Source organism: Magnolia sinica, chromosome 11 (genome assembly GCF_029962835.1).
Source record: "Magnolia sinica isolate HGM2019 chromosome 11, MsV1, whole genome shotgun sequence".
NCBI lineage: Eukaryota > Viridiplantae > Streptophyta > Magnoliopsida > Magnoliales > Magnoliaceae > Magnolia > Magnolia sinica.
The window spans coordinates 83,454,860-83,473,469 of NC_080583.1; the positions used below are offsets into that span (position 1 = coordinate 83,454,860).

Consider the following 18,610-nt stretch of genomic DNA (forward strand, 5'->3'; position numbering starts at 1 on the left):
GGCCATGGAAACTACAAACTCCAAAGATAGTGGTGGGTGTCAGCCAATCAACAATGGCTTTCACCTTGGTTGGGTCCAGTTTTACACCTTGTAACGAGACAATGTACCGTAAGAAGATCATTGATGTACTCATGAATGTGCACCTTTTAAGGTTGATTTAGAAGTGCTCGCGGCGAAGGACTCCTAAGACTCATGTGATTGAGGTACTCATTCCTCGACTTGCTGTAGATAAGAACATTGTCAAAGTAGACAATGACAAACTTGCCAATAAATGAGTGCAACAACTGGGTCATGACACGCATGAAAGTGCTATGCATGTTTGTGAGACTGAATGGTATGACCAGCTACTCTTAGATACTGTGATTCATCTTAAATGCCGTCTTTCATTCATCACCAGGTCAGATGTTGATCTGGTGGTATCCATTGGAAGATCAATTTTGGAGACAACGCCAACAACTTCAATTTCTCTTTGAGCATCTTGAATTTTCTACTAGTTCTGAAGCTAACAAAACCGTCAACTGTAAATGAGGCCCACTAGTCCGCAATGAACTGAGCAAATCCGTCCTCATCCATCCATGCTAATTCAACTTGAACGGACAAGGTCCCCAGCAGGGTATCCCAAAACGGTTACGTATCGGCCGTAACGGCCGATACGTAACGGTAACGGTGGTACCCGTTACGCGTTTCGTATCGGCCGAGTCCATATTCTGTACACGTAACGGCTGTTACGAGCCTTAAAAAAAAAAAAAAAACATACCTGTTTTCCTTTATTTTCTTCTTCTTCTTCTCTTTCTTCTTCTTCTTCTTCTTCTTCTTCTTCTTCTCAGGCAGCTGCGGCTGCGGCTTTCTTCCTCTTCTTCTTCTTCTCTCTCTCTCTCTCTCTCTCTCTCTCTCTCTCTCTCTCTCTCTCTCTTCTTTCCCTCTTTCCCTCTTTTTTCTTCTCTTCTTTCCCTCTTTTCTTTTCGGTTTCCCTCTATCTGTTTTTTTTTTTTTCAGGCGTACCGCACACCAGCTAGGGGTACGTGTCACGCTAAGACGAGCGCTGACACTCCTCGAGCTCCGAGTTGTACGAACGGTTCAAAGGAGATCAAAGTTACGTGGGCTCCACAGTGATGTATTTATTACATCTACACCGTTCATCTATTTTTAGAGATCATTTCAGAGCACTACCCAAAAAATGAATTATATCCAAAGATCATCTGGACCGCACCAAAAATAGCAGCGGAGATAATATTTTCACCGTAAAACAATTCGTAGGCCCACGGTAACGTTTATTTTCCATCCAATCTGATTTGATCAGACCTGAGTGGGCCCCACCATGATGTATATATTTTATCCATGTCGTCCATCCATTTTGCTACGTCATTTTACATCAGGATCTAAAAAATTAATAATATCCAAATCTCATGTGGACCACACCATAGGAAACAGTGGTTATAGAATGCTCACTATTAAAAATTTCTTAAGGTCCATTGTAATGTTTATTTTCAATCTAACCTATTAATTGGGTCACACTGACGTGGATGAAGAGAAAACACACATGTCAGCTTGATCTAAAACTTTTGTAGCCCCTAATAAATTTTTAATGGTGAACATTTAATTAGTGTTGTTTCTTATGGTGTAGTCCACCTGAGCTTTGGATGTGCCTCATTTTTGGGCTCATGCCCTAAAATTATTTGGCAAAATGGATGGACGGTGTGGATATAACACATTCATCACGGGTGGGGCCCAAAAAACTTTGACACGTGTGCTACACTTCACAATCCGAGTCCCACCTAATTCAAGCCTTAAAAAATTGTACATGAGACATATATTAACTTAAAATTTAGCAATTAAATTATGAACTGCAATTGCTAACTCACAATGCCAAAATCAAATTGTTTGAATAATTTTAATTGTTAATTTGTGGACTTTTATTTTTTAAAATAGGGTCTTTTGATTTTTTTTCATGATTCACTATCTAATAAATGTCCACTAATTCATAAGTGGGATAATGACAATAAATTGCATGAATTTGAGGCCGATTTGGTGTATAGATTGGTCCTCCAAGTCAGCCCCAAATTGGCAACGCCATCTACCTGAATTTAATTTCATTTTTTTAAAGAACTATTGGGAGAAATGATATCAAGTTGTTAAGTATATAAATTAAATATTTAGAAAATTAAATATATAAATTTTATAGTCAAATTCAGGTTATCTGGTTCATAAATTCATTAGACAGTCTGATACAACTTCTCACCAAAGAGTGGACCGTTACACCACCATAAACATGTTCCAATTTATAAATGAATGCATATTTTAATGCTTAGAATACTCCGAATTTAATCCATATTTTTTCATATTTTTTTGGCAAAAAAAAATTTTGCACCGTTACGGGCCGTTACGCCCCCGTATCCGTATCGGTTTCAGAGGGCACCGTTACGCCAACCGATACCGATACGGGACACCTTGGTCCCCAGTTAACATCACCCACTTCTAAAACAACAGGCCTATGATCTGATGCAACCTCTGGAAGAGCATGTTGAACAGCCAAAGGGAATCATTCAAGCCAATCCACTTATAGTAAAAATTTGTCTTACCGTGACATGATAGGGATATCCTACCTATTAGACCAAGTGAACTTGGCCCACCCCCAAGGCATATCCACCATGTCATGTCGAGCTACCCAATCAGAGGTGGAGGACATGCTCTTGTTGACCCTGCCCCCACAATATTTCTCAAAAGAAAAACGGACAACATTAAAATCCCCTGCAACACACCAGAGGCATCCCATCTCTGTCGAATGATGTCAAGTTCAGCCCGAAACTAATCTCTCAGGTTGTAATAGCAAGGGCCATAAACTACAAGAAATACCCATTGAAACCCTGAAGATATCTCTCGAAGAACAAAAACTGAGAATCTCCCAGAAAAAAAAAATTCTATTTGCCCCCGTATTTGGGACTTCCACCCAACCAAAATACCCCCTACTATCCCCACAACATCAAGAATTGCCCAATCGAAAGATTTAACCCCTCATATAGAAGCAAGCGTACCTTTATTCGTTGATTGCAACTTGGATTCTTTGATGGCAATGATGTCAGTCTTTGATCCTCTCCATATCTTCTTTACCCAGGCCCTCTTCGCTGCACTCTCCAACCCTCTGACATTCCATGATAGGATAATCATTGAACAACACCTTTTCCTGCTCTAACCCCTACATAGCCGCCTGCTCTACTCGTCGAATCATAGTTAATGGTACATTCCAGGTTCATGAGCTCCCTTTAGCGTTTAGGGGATTTCATGGATTTCGCCTGAAGATCAACTTGCACTCCCTGAGCGGCCTTAGCCCTAGCAAATTGGAAGAATTCATAAGCGTCTTCATCTTGGGTCCTGTACGACATGCCAACCAACCCCCCTACTCTTTCAAGAATGTCTTTGGTCTATTTGAGTTGCTCATCAGAAATCCGAAAAGGTTTGTCGATATTATCGCTAGGGGTGTACACGAACCGAGCTAGCTCGGTTAGCTCGCTCGACTCGACTCGAAAAAGCTCGATTTAAAGCTGAGTTCGAGCTGATTTTTTGAGCTCGAAAATGAGTTCGAGCTGGCCCCAGCTCGACTCGACTTGGATCGAACCCAACTCGAATCGAACTCGGATCAAACCAGTTCAATGACTCGGTTACTTTGATATTGATGTTGCTCACCAAGTGTTTGATGAAATGACTCAACAAAGTGTGGCGGGTGGCAAGGAAGGTATGTATATGAAACAAATACCCTTCTTTTCTTGATTTTTATGTTGCTTAGAAGGTGTTTGATAAAATACCTGTAAAACAACTGCTGTTGTTTTACATATAGTGAGGTTTTGAAGGTGCAGTCCATGTGTTTGTGAAAATGCTGCACAGGCGAACTTGGCTCGAACTGGCCTGTGCCGAGTTCGAGCTGAGGCCAACTCGACTCGGTTCGACTCGGTGTACACCCCTAATTATCGCTTGAAGAGATGTCCGCTTCCACACCTTGATTAGACATAGGACTGGGACCGTCGCACATTTTCTCAGCGCACAAGGGGGTAACTATCAGGGCTTCTTCCATTGGATCATTTTCATAAGAATCTACTTCTAAGGAGGCTTCACTTTCTTCAAACTCATCAGCAACAAAAGGGATAACAATAGATGTGACCACATCCTCACTACCTGGGACTTCTCTGCTAACAATGGCAAGATCAATGTTGTCATCACCTTGGGGGTGCGTTTTCAAGTAAGGGCACCTACGATATCTTTATAGCTAGAAACTTCCCGCGATCGATTTGTGTTGTTACTCGAAATTGCCCCCTTTTCTCTAAATGTTGAACAAAGAAGCTGTGGGCGGGATATAAGACAGGGAGCTCTCTTGCACGTGGAAATATTTGGATCATGTGTTAGCGACTTAAGTAGGTTTGTGGGAGAAGCGAGCATGCATGAGTCCAACGAAGATGGGCTCTCATGTTGGACACAAATGATACTTTGATTCGCACATGCAGATATCTCCTCCGGACACCTTTCAACCTCTAGCTTCGGCACTTGGCACGGAGATCCCGACACAACCTTGCTTGACATGCCTTTTGATCCTCTGGCTCTGCAGGAGCTTCATATCTAAGTTGAGGGGACACCAGAGGCTTGGAAACCTCTGAACCTGCGGCAACAAAGAGGTTCGGGAGGGAGCATGATTGACAAATAGCACTCACAGAGCACCCATAGCTAGGTGTCGCAACGAAGTCGCTTTCGACCCCTCCAATCAGAGCACCACAAGAAGCCGACCCTGAGATAGGAACACCTTGGGAGCACCCTTCTCGTGGTTCTTCAATCTCCTCATGACGGAATCCATGGTTGCCTGGCCGCCCAATTCCTTCCCCTCAACGTCTAGAAGTCCCCCCACCTCATCACCTCTCCACGATCCTCCTTTTGCACTAGCATCACCACTCTTTTCTCCCCCATGAGCGCAGATACAGTTATGGGAAGGTCGAGACCTCTCTTCTGCTGGACTCGGATTCTGACCACCCCCATCTCCTCCCCTAACTCTGCCAGAGGATCGATTTGAACAAGATTTCCGAGGCATCCCACCACTGCCATGAAGAAGTCCCCACCATGTTCATGACTTACCCCAACAATGTCTTCAAATAAAAGTTAGATAAGCAGTAAGTGAATGATAGCATAAAAATATGGATTTTCTAGGGCCTGGTTTTGAGATCTCATGCCAATGAGTGTGACCCACTGACAGTAACATAATTGTTTGCATGTAAGCTATGAAGATAAGTGGTATATAGATCATCATCATTGTCAAAGCCTTATCCCAACTAATTGGGGTTGGATACATGAATCCTGTTCCTCGATTCACAGAATTCATGCTTAATGAACAAGTAACTATACATTTTCAATATGATATATAACTATATGAGTTGACATGTCAGATTTTCCACTGCCTATGGCTTTTGAGTCAAAAGGTGAGTTTACGCTTGTCTTAAGACGTGACCGACACAACTTTTCAGCTGATTTATTCTCGTTATGTGGAGTGATTAATATTTTGATATATTTTGAAATTCTCACGTCTGAGCACATTCATGCAGAAAATTTATGTGAAAAAGAGGAAGGTTTATTGTTTTGCAGGAAGTGGTTAAAGATTGAATTGTTTCTTCTAGTGGGCTTCCATTAGATCCAAGTTCTGAGGGTTATTTCATTTGGTCATTCTTAGTACTTAGAAGCTGGGAAATAGGGAGGAAAGGGGTGAAAGACATGGTTGATAAAAAGGCTTTAGTGGGAGCTGCCTCAGCCGGCTTCTTCAAGATAATTAGGGGTTCTCTCGAGGTAAATTCTAGTTCTTCTGGGATGAAATGAGAAAGGGATGTGGTGTCAGCATTCTCAGTGCCTTTCAAAGGATTTCTTGGTGCCTAGCTCTATGCAGTAAGAGAGGTTCCAGTCTTTTCCTGTAACTTTAGGAAGCTTATCATTGACCGAGACTGGAATTGTATATTTCATAAGGTGCGGCAGCCAAGGTTGGACCCTAGTGACTAGCCTATTGTATACTAGAGTTTAAGAACCTCTTTGGTAGCTAGGAAAATAGAAGTAGAGAAAGTGACTTTTTTCTTGGAAAGTCAGTTTCCAAGAAAACAGTTGGAAAGTAAAAATACTTTCCATTATTGGAGCTAAAAATCAGAGGTGAGTTTTCAAGCTGTTCTGAGTAGTGTGGGTTATGCCGGTGTCGGTAGCTTCATTACTTCTTGCATGGAAGAAGATAGCTTTCAATAAAATAAGGACTAGAACTATGGAGGATAGCCTTCATGGCCACGATTTGGTCTTTATGGAAGGAGGAAATAGCAACATTTGTACTTATAAATCAGAGTCGACAGGAATCATTGTCCATAGAGTCAAGGGATATATTATTGCTTGGACTTCGATGATTCCAATTCAAGGGCTGTAATTTAGAAGAGACGGAGGCTTGCCTTCTTGTAGGCCTGGATGTGTAAGAAGATACCAGGGGGATGTTTGTATAGCGTGCATGCATATAGTTTGCATATATTGGTTTTTTAATTTATGCCTTTACCATTCAAAAATAAATAAATAGATAAAATACTTTCTTGTTTTGGAGTTTACAAAATTTTCATGGAATCTTTTTCCTTTTCCTCTTTTTATTGTTTGGAAGTTACCATTCAAGAAAGAAAAAAAGAAGAAGAGAGAATATTGTTTGGTAGTTATTTTCTTGTAATTTACATTATGAAGTGAATGATGAGCATGTAAACTATTCGTAAATGATCATATGAATTGGAAGGTTAGGATGGTATAGATCCACTATGCCCCTTGCAATGAGAGCCCCACTGTGTAGGCCTGGAGAATGGATGGTCTATAATTAGTGTACTAGAAAATGCCCAATCATTGATATGGACCTTTCACCATGAGTCCAAACTTTGGTGGCCCATCCCTGCCAAGAAAAGAACACTTTGATTAAATCATGGTAACCATTTGATTAATTGCTTAGGGAATGGACACTACATTGATTATACTAGAAAAAGCCCGCCTGTTAGCCAATATCATCCAGTATGTGCAACCCACCTTTGATGGCCTGTCCTCCTTAAGAATCATGTTGATTGGATGATCCTAACCATTTGCTCAATGGTTTGGAGAATGGACGATCCATAATGATTATACTAAGGTCCAATCATTGATTTGGACCACCCATCATGTGCAATCCGTATTTTATGGTGCATCCCTCTATAAAACACGACCATGATGGTTTGATCCAAATCCAAACCATTTGATCAATGCTTTGAAGAGCGGAAGATCCAAATTTATTAAACTAGAAAACAACTGATCATTGATCTAGACTGTCCATCATGTGCAGCTCACTTTTGATGACCCATTCCTCACTAAAAATCACTTTGATTGGATGATCCTAACCATCAAATCAGTGGTTGGGAGACTGTTAAAAAAATTCAGTGGTTGGGAGAATGGGCATTTCATATTTATTATATGAAACGTCTGAGCATTGATCTGGACTGTATAGTGTGTGTAACCTACCTTTGACGTCATATCCCTCTAAAAACTCGCTTTGAGCGGATGATCCTAGTAATACGATCAGTGTTTTGGAGAATGGATGATGCACATTGATTATACTAGAAAGGAGCAATCATTGATATAGACCATCCATCGTGTGCAACCACCTTTGATGGCCCATTTCTCAAAAAAAATTACTTTGATTGGATTATCCTAACCATCGTATCAATGCCTTGGAGAATGGACAATTCACATTGACTATACCCATCATGATTATCCTAACCATCGTATCAATGCCTCGGAGAATGGACAATTCACATTGACTATACTCATTTTTTTGGATCATCCATCATGTGCGGCCCACCTTTGATGGCCATCCCTCAAAAAATCACTTTGATTGGATGGTCCTAACCATCTGATTAATGGTTTAGAGAATGGAGAGTTCATATTGATTATACCAAAAATGGTTTGATCATTGATCTAGATCGTTTAATGTACAGACAGCCTTTGATGGCCTGTCCTTACCAAAAAGAAATTTGATTGGAATGATCCCAACTATTTGACCAATGGCTTGAGGAAGAGATGGTTCATATTAATTGTAGTGAAAATATGAGATCATTGATCTGGACCGTCCATCATGTGCATCCCTTATTCCCACCGTTGATGGTCATCCTTAAAAAGAAAAAAAAAAATACTTTGAAGGGATGATCCTAACTGTCTAGTTTAGAGAATGGATGATCTATACTGATTATCTAGAAAGGGTCTGATCCTTGACTTGGACTGTCTAGAAGTGCAGCCATTGATGTGCATGACACCTTTGCTGGCCCATCGCTCTCAAAATCACTTTGATGGGTTAATCCTAACTATTTGATCAATGCCTAGGAGAATGGATGGTCCATATAAATAATACTAGCAAAGTGGGAATGAGTGGAGCATAGGAGGAAAATGGAGGTAAAAATTTTTCTTGGGAAGTGAAAATCAGGAGGATAGGTAATAAAATTTTAGAGGAGATTTTCCAAGAAATCACTTTGATTTTACTTTCAATCAGAAAATGAACTCACAAGCAGTGGAAAGTGTTGTTTTCCTGGAAAATAAGTTCCTTCCAAATACTCGTTGAGCTCCTGAACAGGCCTCAAGTCTCCAGTAGCTAGTCTGGGAGCAGTGTGCTTTGTAATTCCAAAAAAGTGCCAATGAGTCAGCCGGTAGGCTTGCCAAAGGTGGAGTAACGAGAGGTCACTTGTATTGGCACTTCTCTGTCTATACTTTATTTTTTGAATGAATTTGTTGTGATTTTAGAGAAAAAAAGTTCTCTTAGAGGCATTAGTTGAATCATACACAGTAACACTTCAAATCATGGCCCCAATTTTGGATGGACACACTCAAAATCTTAGCATTGAATGATCCTAACTGTCCCGATAATGTGCATTTCCTTGTTGAATTTGACGGCCGCTGATTGGATGGTTACAATTATCCATATTGCTGCATTACATGTCCCTCTCTTCTGGAAACACAGATCATCAGTTTCTAATCAGTTTCTAATGTCTTTTTATCCTGATTGCAGCGTCAAATGTTGATCCACTGCACCTTGACTACTTTGGCTTCTGCGGTCGGGTGATTGCATTAGCCCTGATGCATAAAGTACAAGTTGGCATTGTATTCGATCGTGTGTTCTTCCTGCAATTAGCTGGAAAGCTTGTTTCCTTGGAAGACATTCGGGATGCAGATCCTTGCTTGTATATGAGCTGCAAACAGATTTTGGAGATGGATGCCAAGTTTTTGGATTCAGATGCTCTAGGACTCACGTTTGTCAGGGAAATTGAAGAGCTTGGATCTCGAAGGGTTGTGGAGCTCTGCCCTGGAGGGAAGAGCATTATCGTAAATAGCAAGAATAGACAAGAATATGTGAACTGTCTTATTCAGCACCGCTTCGTCATATCTATCTCCAATCAGGTTGCCCGTTTCGCTAAAGGTTTTGGTGACATACTTTGTAACCCTAGGCTTCAAAAATCCTTCTTCGAAAGTTTGGAACTTGAAGATCTTGATCTCATGCTGCATGGAAGCGATCGAGCTATGTGCATGAATGACTGGAAAGCACATACCGAGTACAATGGCTACAAGGAAACTGATCTTCAGATTGGCTGGTTTTGGAAGGTATGCACGTGTGATCCTGATTTGTTTCTTTTACAACTTTCCATTCTATAACTTCTCTCTTTCAATGCATTGTCTCTAGTTTTGTGCGCTATCCTATTGGAATTTCAAGTGTACAAGACTGACAATTGTGAGAGGCGAACCATGTAAAGATGATGAACTAGTTGAATGCTGCTTGTGTGTAAATATGAGAATATTTACTGTGCAGTTGAGCCACACGATCTGAACTTCCTTTCTGCTATATTACAATCTTCATGAGACTAGTGTTGACTCGTTGGATGAAGATAAAAAGTTCTGGTTGGGGATGGGTGCATTTCTCTTCTAGGTCTCTTACGTTGAAGGTTTGTGACATTGGTACCTCCTGCCACCTGTGTGCATTGTTTGAAAAACCTCCATTCTTCATAGGGTTCAAGCATTTGTGTTGTTAGCTACAATGAATAAAATACTAATGGTTGATAATTTAAAGGAGAAGAATGGTGATCTCAGATATGCGCTTTCTGTTCAGGGCGGAGGAATCAGTTGACCGTATGTTTTTAATTGCCAGATGGGCAGTCTAGGATCACTTACTTTGAGATTGGTTGTTGATGTCATTATGGGCTGGACTGCCGGGACTTTCTCAGAGTGTGGGAATTCAGCCTGGAAGCTGGTTCTTACACTGTTAGGGGTATTTGGAGAGAGAGAAATACTAGGAGGTAAAGTCTCATCTACTGCCTACATTGATCCCCAATCTGACGTCTTTCTTTTCCGGTCTCATTGGAAATTGCTTCTTTGGTTTTTGAATGGGTTTTGGGGTCACCTGATTTCTATTGGGCTTGCGTTTTCTTTGACACAACAGAAAACTTTGTGTATTGGGACAATCCACCCATCATCGATGAAGCAGATGTGGTTGAAGAAAGCCTTGTTGATTGGGAGAAGCCGGGCATCTTTAATGAAAGAGGCAAACAAAGAAGAAATTGAGGTCATGTAAAGAAGACAGCAAGGAAAGTATTTATTTGATACTATAGAACCAGCTCAATAGACACCTTCTGACCATTGAGAAGATATCATCAAATTATTGGGTTACAAAATGAACAATGTGAAATGTGTACTAAACTATGGCGAGGCGAAGTGTTTGTATGAAGGCTTGATTTTGAAGAATGAAATGGTATGGTTTAATGCTTCATGGAAATGTGAGAAAGAAGAATCAGATGGTAAACTAGGTCTTCACCGTCAAATAACCAAATATGCCAGAGGTGAATGTGGGCTGATGCAAAAAGAGTTCGTAGAGGTAGTGTAAAACAACATGACAAGATGAGTTTGAGAAGTTCATTCTAATTGCAGAGTATGAAACAACCAAATTTTCATGTGGACTTTGAGTCAATTTTCAAGCATTAAATGACCTTGAAACATCATGGTACCATTAGATGGCCTGTCTAATTACCTATCGATGGGCCCAAGATTGTTCAGGGCTGAATGTCGTTCCAATAAGTAATGTAAATTAGGCCTTCACCAGCAAATTACCTAAGAAGCCAAAGGTGAATCCAGACAGATGTAGAAAGAGTTAGAAGTGATTTTGAAGGAATTGACGGAGATGAAAAATTTGAAGGAGACTGGGTGGTGCTAAGAAACGGAAGGCTAGCTGGGGACTGAAAGTCATCTCCTTGAGCTTGCTAGCTGAGTTGAAGAACCTTTTCATAGGCTAGTCAAATATTGCGGGTAGTCTGAAGTCATCCCCCTACTTTAGCTTGATTAAGGTTGGAGTTGCGAGATGATTGATGGAAAGTTTCCTATCGTTATTCCTTGAGAAGAAGATAGCGGAGGTGTTTATGCTCAATTTTTTGTCTTGATGGGAATGTCTCAGGTCAAGTTTTAGAATCCTTTAGTAGTGACACTTAACAGTGGTTGCCAGATCAAGATTTTTGGGCTATGATTCATTCTCGGTCTGCGCTGTTCATTCTCGAGGTGGGGGCACTATTTGACAGTGTACTAGATATTGACCTTGATGCTATTGGTGAGAAGTTTTGCTATTTGCTCACCTGAAAATCTTGCTTTCTCCTGCTCAAATTGGGATTCCTTTTAAGATCAAGGTTGGCGACCTTCCCTTCTCAGCGTTTGTTGTCTTGGATGTCTCTATGGCGATATGTTCAATCAATTTGGTAGCAAGTGAGGTGATTTGCAAAACTATGGTGGCTGACTCCAAATTCTCCATGGCCCTAATTAGGATCCATCAGACCTCGGGATTCAATAGTTTTGGAGGTCGCTCCCCTAGCACCAAAGAGGGGTGAGGGCGTTTGTTGCAAAATTGACATCTATGTTTCTCTCATCATAAGGTCTGGAGTTTCTTAGGCATGTTTGGATGCAGTTGCGGGCTTATGTGGCAGATTGGATGGCTCCAATGCATTAGTCATGAGGTAATGGATGTGCTCGAGAGTTATGATGGGAGGAGGTAATTATATTTCTATGCTAGGCGACAAATCGTCGGAATCAGTGATCACCTTGATGTTGACACTTATCCATTATTCAAAGTAGTTGAATCCATCTAGATGACATATAACGACTTTGGAGGCAGGGCCCATTAATGTCTCCATGTCACTTTGTTCCAGAAATGATGTGTTGGAATTAGTGTTTTAAATAGCAAATAGCATGTAACGTAGTGTTCACCCCTCTGAAGCGTGAGGCGTAAGCTACAATCTTACTTCTAGATTTTTAATCAAAGTTGCATTTGGTTACACCAATTTGATGATATTCTACACCAGCTTAAACTGATTAATAATGAAATTTAACAAAATTTTAAGATATTTAGTGCAACCAAATGCAACCTATGTAATAGGAAAGGGCAATGATTAAGTATAACGGTAAAGAAAGAGTGACAAAACTGGGTTAATATTATTACTCATGTTATTTTACTAGGAGCATTGAAAAGATCAACTAAATTTTATTGAAAATAGAAAAACGTAATAAATTATTGAAAACATTTCAATTAATGTTGTAGTGAAAAATAATTTGTAATGCGAGCTACGTAGTGTACAACGTTGTCTATGTAGTATGTAACATATGCAAATTAATCATGTAGCATAGGCAACACGTGACTTAAGCTTTCACGAGCTACCTAGCGTTTAGGCTAAACTATGCTACATAGCGTGGCAATTTAAAACACTGGCTGGAGTCTACGGGATTGACACCCAGTGTTTGAAGATTGAAGCTGGTCATTGATGCAAGACATGAAATTAAATACGACATGCAAGATTTCAAGCTTTAGATGATACCAATTTTAAACAATCACAAAATTCCACGTCCCACATACGATCAAACATTCAACAAGGGAAATCTATGGGGGTCCAAGCCTACACACGTTAGGGTTGGATCAAATAAAAAATATAAACCAAACAATGCCCAAAGAAGTGTAGATTCATCCACTCTTGCAAAAGGATTGTTCTCCAATCCAAGAGATTCACCATGTTTCAATTCGGGGAAAGTCTAGGGTTTGCAAAAGTGGGAAAAAACTTGGAATTTAGGATTATCTAGGGTTAGGGTTAGGGATTTAAGGCGAGAGGGGAGAGAAATAGAGGAGAGAGAAGAACCTGAGACAGTTCACATGTGTGGACAACAGTCTAGCTCAGACGCACGTGCGTGGGGCCCACGAAACTGGAAACGGGCACCTAGGGTGTGGTCGGCCAGGGGTGGCCCACTCACAACAAATCTCACGTCAATCCGCTATCTGATTTGTGTGTGGTGCTCTGCCAAAGTTTCAGCCCCCCTGGAGGGCCAAAATCTGAAAATCTGTTGTAGAGGAGAACTTAGGTACAAAAAAGGGTGGATTTGAAGATGGGATGGCTGTGGGAGATGATGGATGTGGAGTGTAGGAGGTGGGGATGATTTGGGATGGTTGTGGCTTTGCACCACGGTAGTTAGCCATTCGAAGAAGGGAGGGTTTCACACCCAATTAGATTCTTCAACTCAGAGAACTAGAGAAGAAAAAAAAAAACGCAGAATTTTATTCATAAATTTCAATGAAAATAAACCTACATGGGATTGCCTATTTATAAGAAAACCCTAAACCCCAAAAGCTGCGCCATGTGCGCACACTAATACTTAGAGACAAAGTAACAAAAATAACAACTAATCAATGCAATTAAAACCGTTTATAATGTTTCTAATAATGATAATAACCAAAACTCAAAATCCTGGATCATCTAGGGTCGTGGGCCATGATCATGAGATCCAATGGTGGGATCCATATGATGATCGGGTCCACTCTAATGATCCATAGCACAACCCCCTAACTAAGAGGTCCTCCATAGATGTCGTCGTCGATCCAGATTGATAGTGGGGCCTTCCTCCTCCTTGAGTACGTGCCTAGGGCGAGGGGCGTGCGTGTGCGGATGATATCTTCATCAGTCATTCAATTGAAAGACATGCCAGTTAGTGCCATACTCTCATATCTTTGAAATTCTCTAGCTACCAATGTGGAATGTTCATCTGCTATTGATCTTCCCTCTCAGCAAATGCCCTTTTCTATCCTTGAGCAAATGGTCGACACATTTTCATTGAACAATTTACCGGCCTCTATAAAAAAAGAAAAAGAAAAAAGATTGGCCTCTCCCCCAAGGCCACAAACTTGGGTTTCTAACAATGGTTTTTGCAATACTGCGGCACGTGAGCGGTTCGGTTCAAGTCTTTAAGAACATCCTAGGGTGGAAAATAATCTTGAATGAGCACCTATCCACGAAGCTCGATGATGCCTTCTAGTTGGAGGTTCAAGGGTGTGAGACGGGGTACAGACCTCCTCAAGTTAGATTCTTGGATCAATATGCATGCTGGAATCTTGAAATCTTCCCTTGGGCTTGAAACCGGTGGTGTCTTAGCAGGGACTCCATCCCTAATTCCCAACTTGGGCATGTTATTGTACTCTCGGCTCTGTGGTCATGAAATAGGAGGAACAAGCTTAGATTGTGTTCGACCCTATCCCTTCCTTTCTGGATTAGGCATCATAGGTCAATGACGAAGGGCCTTAGTTAGCTCTGGTAAATGTTGGGATAGATTAGGTGTAGTCATCGGGGAGATAGTGGGGTCGGCTTCTCCTTGGGTCCAAAAGAAGCTCGAGAAAGTAATTTAGATTGATTATTGAGAGGGAGGAAGCCAACTTCACCCTCATTCTCAAGGTATGCCAAATCGGTTCCGTATCGGCCGTATTGGCCGATACGTAACCGTAACGGTGCGAACCGTTACCCGTTTCAGGGCCGTATCGGCCGATACGGGCCCGTTACGGGGTGTAACGGCCGTAACGGTAACTTTTTTTTTTTTTTCATTTTTAGTTCTGTTTTTGTTGTTTTTTTGAAACCTCTTGCTTCCAAACTGTTTCTCACTCCTTCTACTACTAATTTCGACCAACCTTGGCTAGGTATTTGAGATAAAAACACATTATATTACAGATTTTTTTGAATCAAAGCTCGGTGGGCCATTTTTCAGAAATTCGTCAAAAATAAGTATTTATACTTTTTTTAATATGTTTTGCCGTTTTAATCATGTCATATGATGTGTTAATCATAGTAGAACATGTTAATGTGCATTTTACAGATTTGGGGTGCCATTTAATAATTTTTTAATATTTTTTTCTATTTACGCATGAATTTTGGCCCCTTTTTCTAAAATTCGAAAAATCAATTTTTAATGGTTGTTTTGCTGTTTTAATCATGCTATTTGATGTGTTAATCATAGTAGAACATGTTAATGTGCATTTTACAGATTTGGGGTGCCATTTTATATTTTTTTAATATTTTTTCTATTTACGCATTTATTTTGGCCCTTTTTTTGAAAATTCGAAAAATCATTTTTTAATGATTCTTTTGCTGTTTTAATAATGTCATATGATGTGTTAATCATAGTAGAACATGTTAATGTGCATTTTACAGATTTGGGGTACCATTTTATATATTTTTTATATTTTTTTCTATTTACGCATTTATTTTGGCCCTTTTTTTGAAAATTCGAAAAATTATTTTTTAATGATTCTTTTGCTGTTTTAATGATGCCATATGATGTGTTAATCATAGTAGAACATGTTAATATGCATTTTACAGATTTGGGGTGCCATTTTATATTTTTTTAATATTTTTTCAATTTACGCAAATATTTCGGCCCTTTTTATGAAAATTCGTAAAATAATTATTTAATGATGCTTTTGCTGTTGGAAATATGTCATATGATGTGTTAATCATAGTAGAACAGGTTAATGTGCATTTTACATATTTGGGGTGTCATTTTATATTTTTTTCTATTTATGCATTTATTTCGGCCCTTTTTTTTGAAAATTCGAAAAATCATTTTTTAATGATTCCTTTGTTGTTTTAATGATGCCATATGATGTATTAATCATAGTAGAACATGTTAATGTGCATTTTACATATTTGGGGTGCCATTTTATATTATATATATATATATATATATATATATATATATATATATATATATATATATTTTCTATTTACGCATGAATTTTGGCCCTCAAAAATAATTGCAAACACTTAAATGTAAGATATTTTCATATTACATTCATTCTAATATATCTATCATTGATAGTAGATAGTTAGAAAATTAAATATATTAATTTTGTAGTCAAATTCAGGTTATCTGGTTCATAAATTCATCAGACAGTCCGATACAACTTCTCACCAAAGAGTGGACCGTTACACCACCATAAACATGTTCCAATTTATAAATGAATGCATATTTGGAATGCTTAAAATATTCCGGATTTAATCCATATTTTTTCATAATTTTTTGGCAAAAAAAAAATTTTGCGCCATTATGGGCCGTTACGCCCCCATATCACCGTTACGCCCCCGTGTCCGTATCGGTTTTGGAGGTCACCGTTACGCCAACCGATACCGATACGGGACACCTTGCTCATTCTTAGTCACATAAAAGACAGAGAAGATGGCTCAAGTGGTTGCGGTAGGGGCAATAATTCTAAGGAAATAAAAGGGGATTAAGGGTCTAAAAATATATGTTCGTCTATCAATTATAATGGGAGGATGGCTGGTATTCGGGAGTGTTGAAAGTGTTGTACTCCTACAAACCATTATCTTCATTTATATGGACCACCATACTCAAATAATTATCCCAATTTGTGTAGTTTATCTCTCCTTATCTCGTATATTTTTCTTATCATTTGTAACAACTTAAGTTTGTAAATAAGAGTTTGTGAGATAGAGAAAATGTAAGCTCTCTACTCTCTTAATTTCTCCTCCTTCAATAGCATGAAAATCAACCTAGTGTCTGAGAGGTGATTTTTCTTCCCTCCATTCCCTGTTCCCTTTATTCTTAATTTTCTATTTTATTTTTCATGAATGATCCCATTGGTCAAAGTTGATGAACTGCATTAGCAGCCATAATGACTGCCACCACATAACAATGGTATTACCTACTGCTGCGACGAACAATACCTTAGTGCTTGCCAACAACTACAATAGAGCCATCGGGGGCCACTACCACCAACAACAAAGCAACACCCTCAGGACTTGCCAATGACTACATTAGCACCATTGTGGGCCACTACCGGCAGCAAATCCTGTACACAAGGTATTTAATAATAGTAATGTCCAGCGTTACGGTTAGCTGTTGAATTGTTATAATATAGACCCTTACGCCCTTGTAATGGCTTTTTTTTTTTTAAAGAATAAAATGGAAAAAAAAATTTGAAAATTTTAGAAAAATAAAAGGATTCCAAATATGTATTCTTTTATGGTTTTGAACATGTATATGATGGTGTAACTAGCCATTCTTTGGTAAGAATGTTCTCTTGGTCTATCTAATGATATCATTAACCTGAGAGGCCAAGACTATCCACCTTTCATGAAAAAAAGAGAGGCCGAGTTTGACTCTAAAACTTCTATTTTTCATGTTCTAGATATCTAATATTAATATAAATATTTTTTTTAAAAAAAATAAAGGCAATATAAATAAGATTATATAAGTAATGGATCTGATGATAAGACAATTATACTTGTATTTACATAACCAGTTAACTACGGACAATTGGAGCATAGGTCCATAACTATAATGTTAATGCATGAAGTATGAACTCATAAGAGATAATGTGATGTCAAACATAAATACAAAAACATCACTCACCATGTCATTATCAGAAATAAAATCGTGTTGCTTGCAGTTGCTTAACTTCAACATCATTATCATCTAGCTACAAAATGAGTGATGCATATTCATAACAATGAGAGGTGAAAACTATGTCAATGAAAGCCAAGGATGACTTTTGTTTTTTTTATACATTAAAGCAAAGGATAACCCATCACGGTCATCACTGCCCCTAGGCATTTGTTGTTTTGAACTCAATTAAGAATATGATGAGGACATTCGAGCACCATACCAGAGGAGGGCTGAGCCGGTCTCCTTATGTCTAGACGACCATTACATGGGGCTCACTTGGCCTAATTCACATTCCTAGCCACGTCGAAGACCCCATGTGCATATTCGTGCATCTTTGAGGACCCCACGCTGGAAAGATGCACGTGGGCTGCATATAGGAACTTGATGGACACATTGGACCGTTGGATCGAGTGGATACGATGATCAGACCATTGGATCGAGTGAATACGATGATCGGACATTTTAATTGTGGATCCCATGGGCTACGAAATAGTTTGGTTTAGTTTGTTTACATGTTTCATTATTTTTTGTATAGCTCATATTTGTATTTGGATCAGGGAGTTAGGAATAACTTTTAATTCATTAAGCGTCTTTATGTTGAGAATCTTATCCGAGAACACCTTTTTGTAAAATGTCTTTTCTTAGACTATGAAGGGTTGGAGGTCCCCACCTTAGCCATTATGCATGTTATGAATGAAAAAGATTTATCTCCTTTTGCTTTGAGATTGAGCAAAATTTTATTCCGTGATTGGATTGGTGGTGCAAAACCACGGGGAGTGATTCCCTGGTTATCTTTTTTTACTTTTCTCTCTTATCAACA

At 39.3% G+C, this 18,610-nt stretch overlaps 1 protein-coding gene across 1 annotated transcript in view; it reads left to right on the plus strand.

Moving 5' to 3' along the window:
• LOC131219551 (E3 ubiquitin-protein ligase UPL5) overlaps positions 1 to 18,610 on the plus strand; it is a 31,858-nt gene that overhangs the window by 4,803 nt on the left and 8,445 nt on the right. Inside the window, exon 2 of the mRNA XM_058214748.1 lies at positions 9,059 to 9,648. Within this exon, the coding sequence (XP_058070731.1) occupies positions 9,059 to 9,648 (590 nt within the window). The remainder of the gene's footprint in view (positions 1 to 9,058; positions 9,649 to 18,610) is intronic.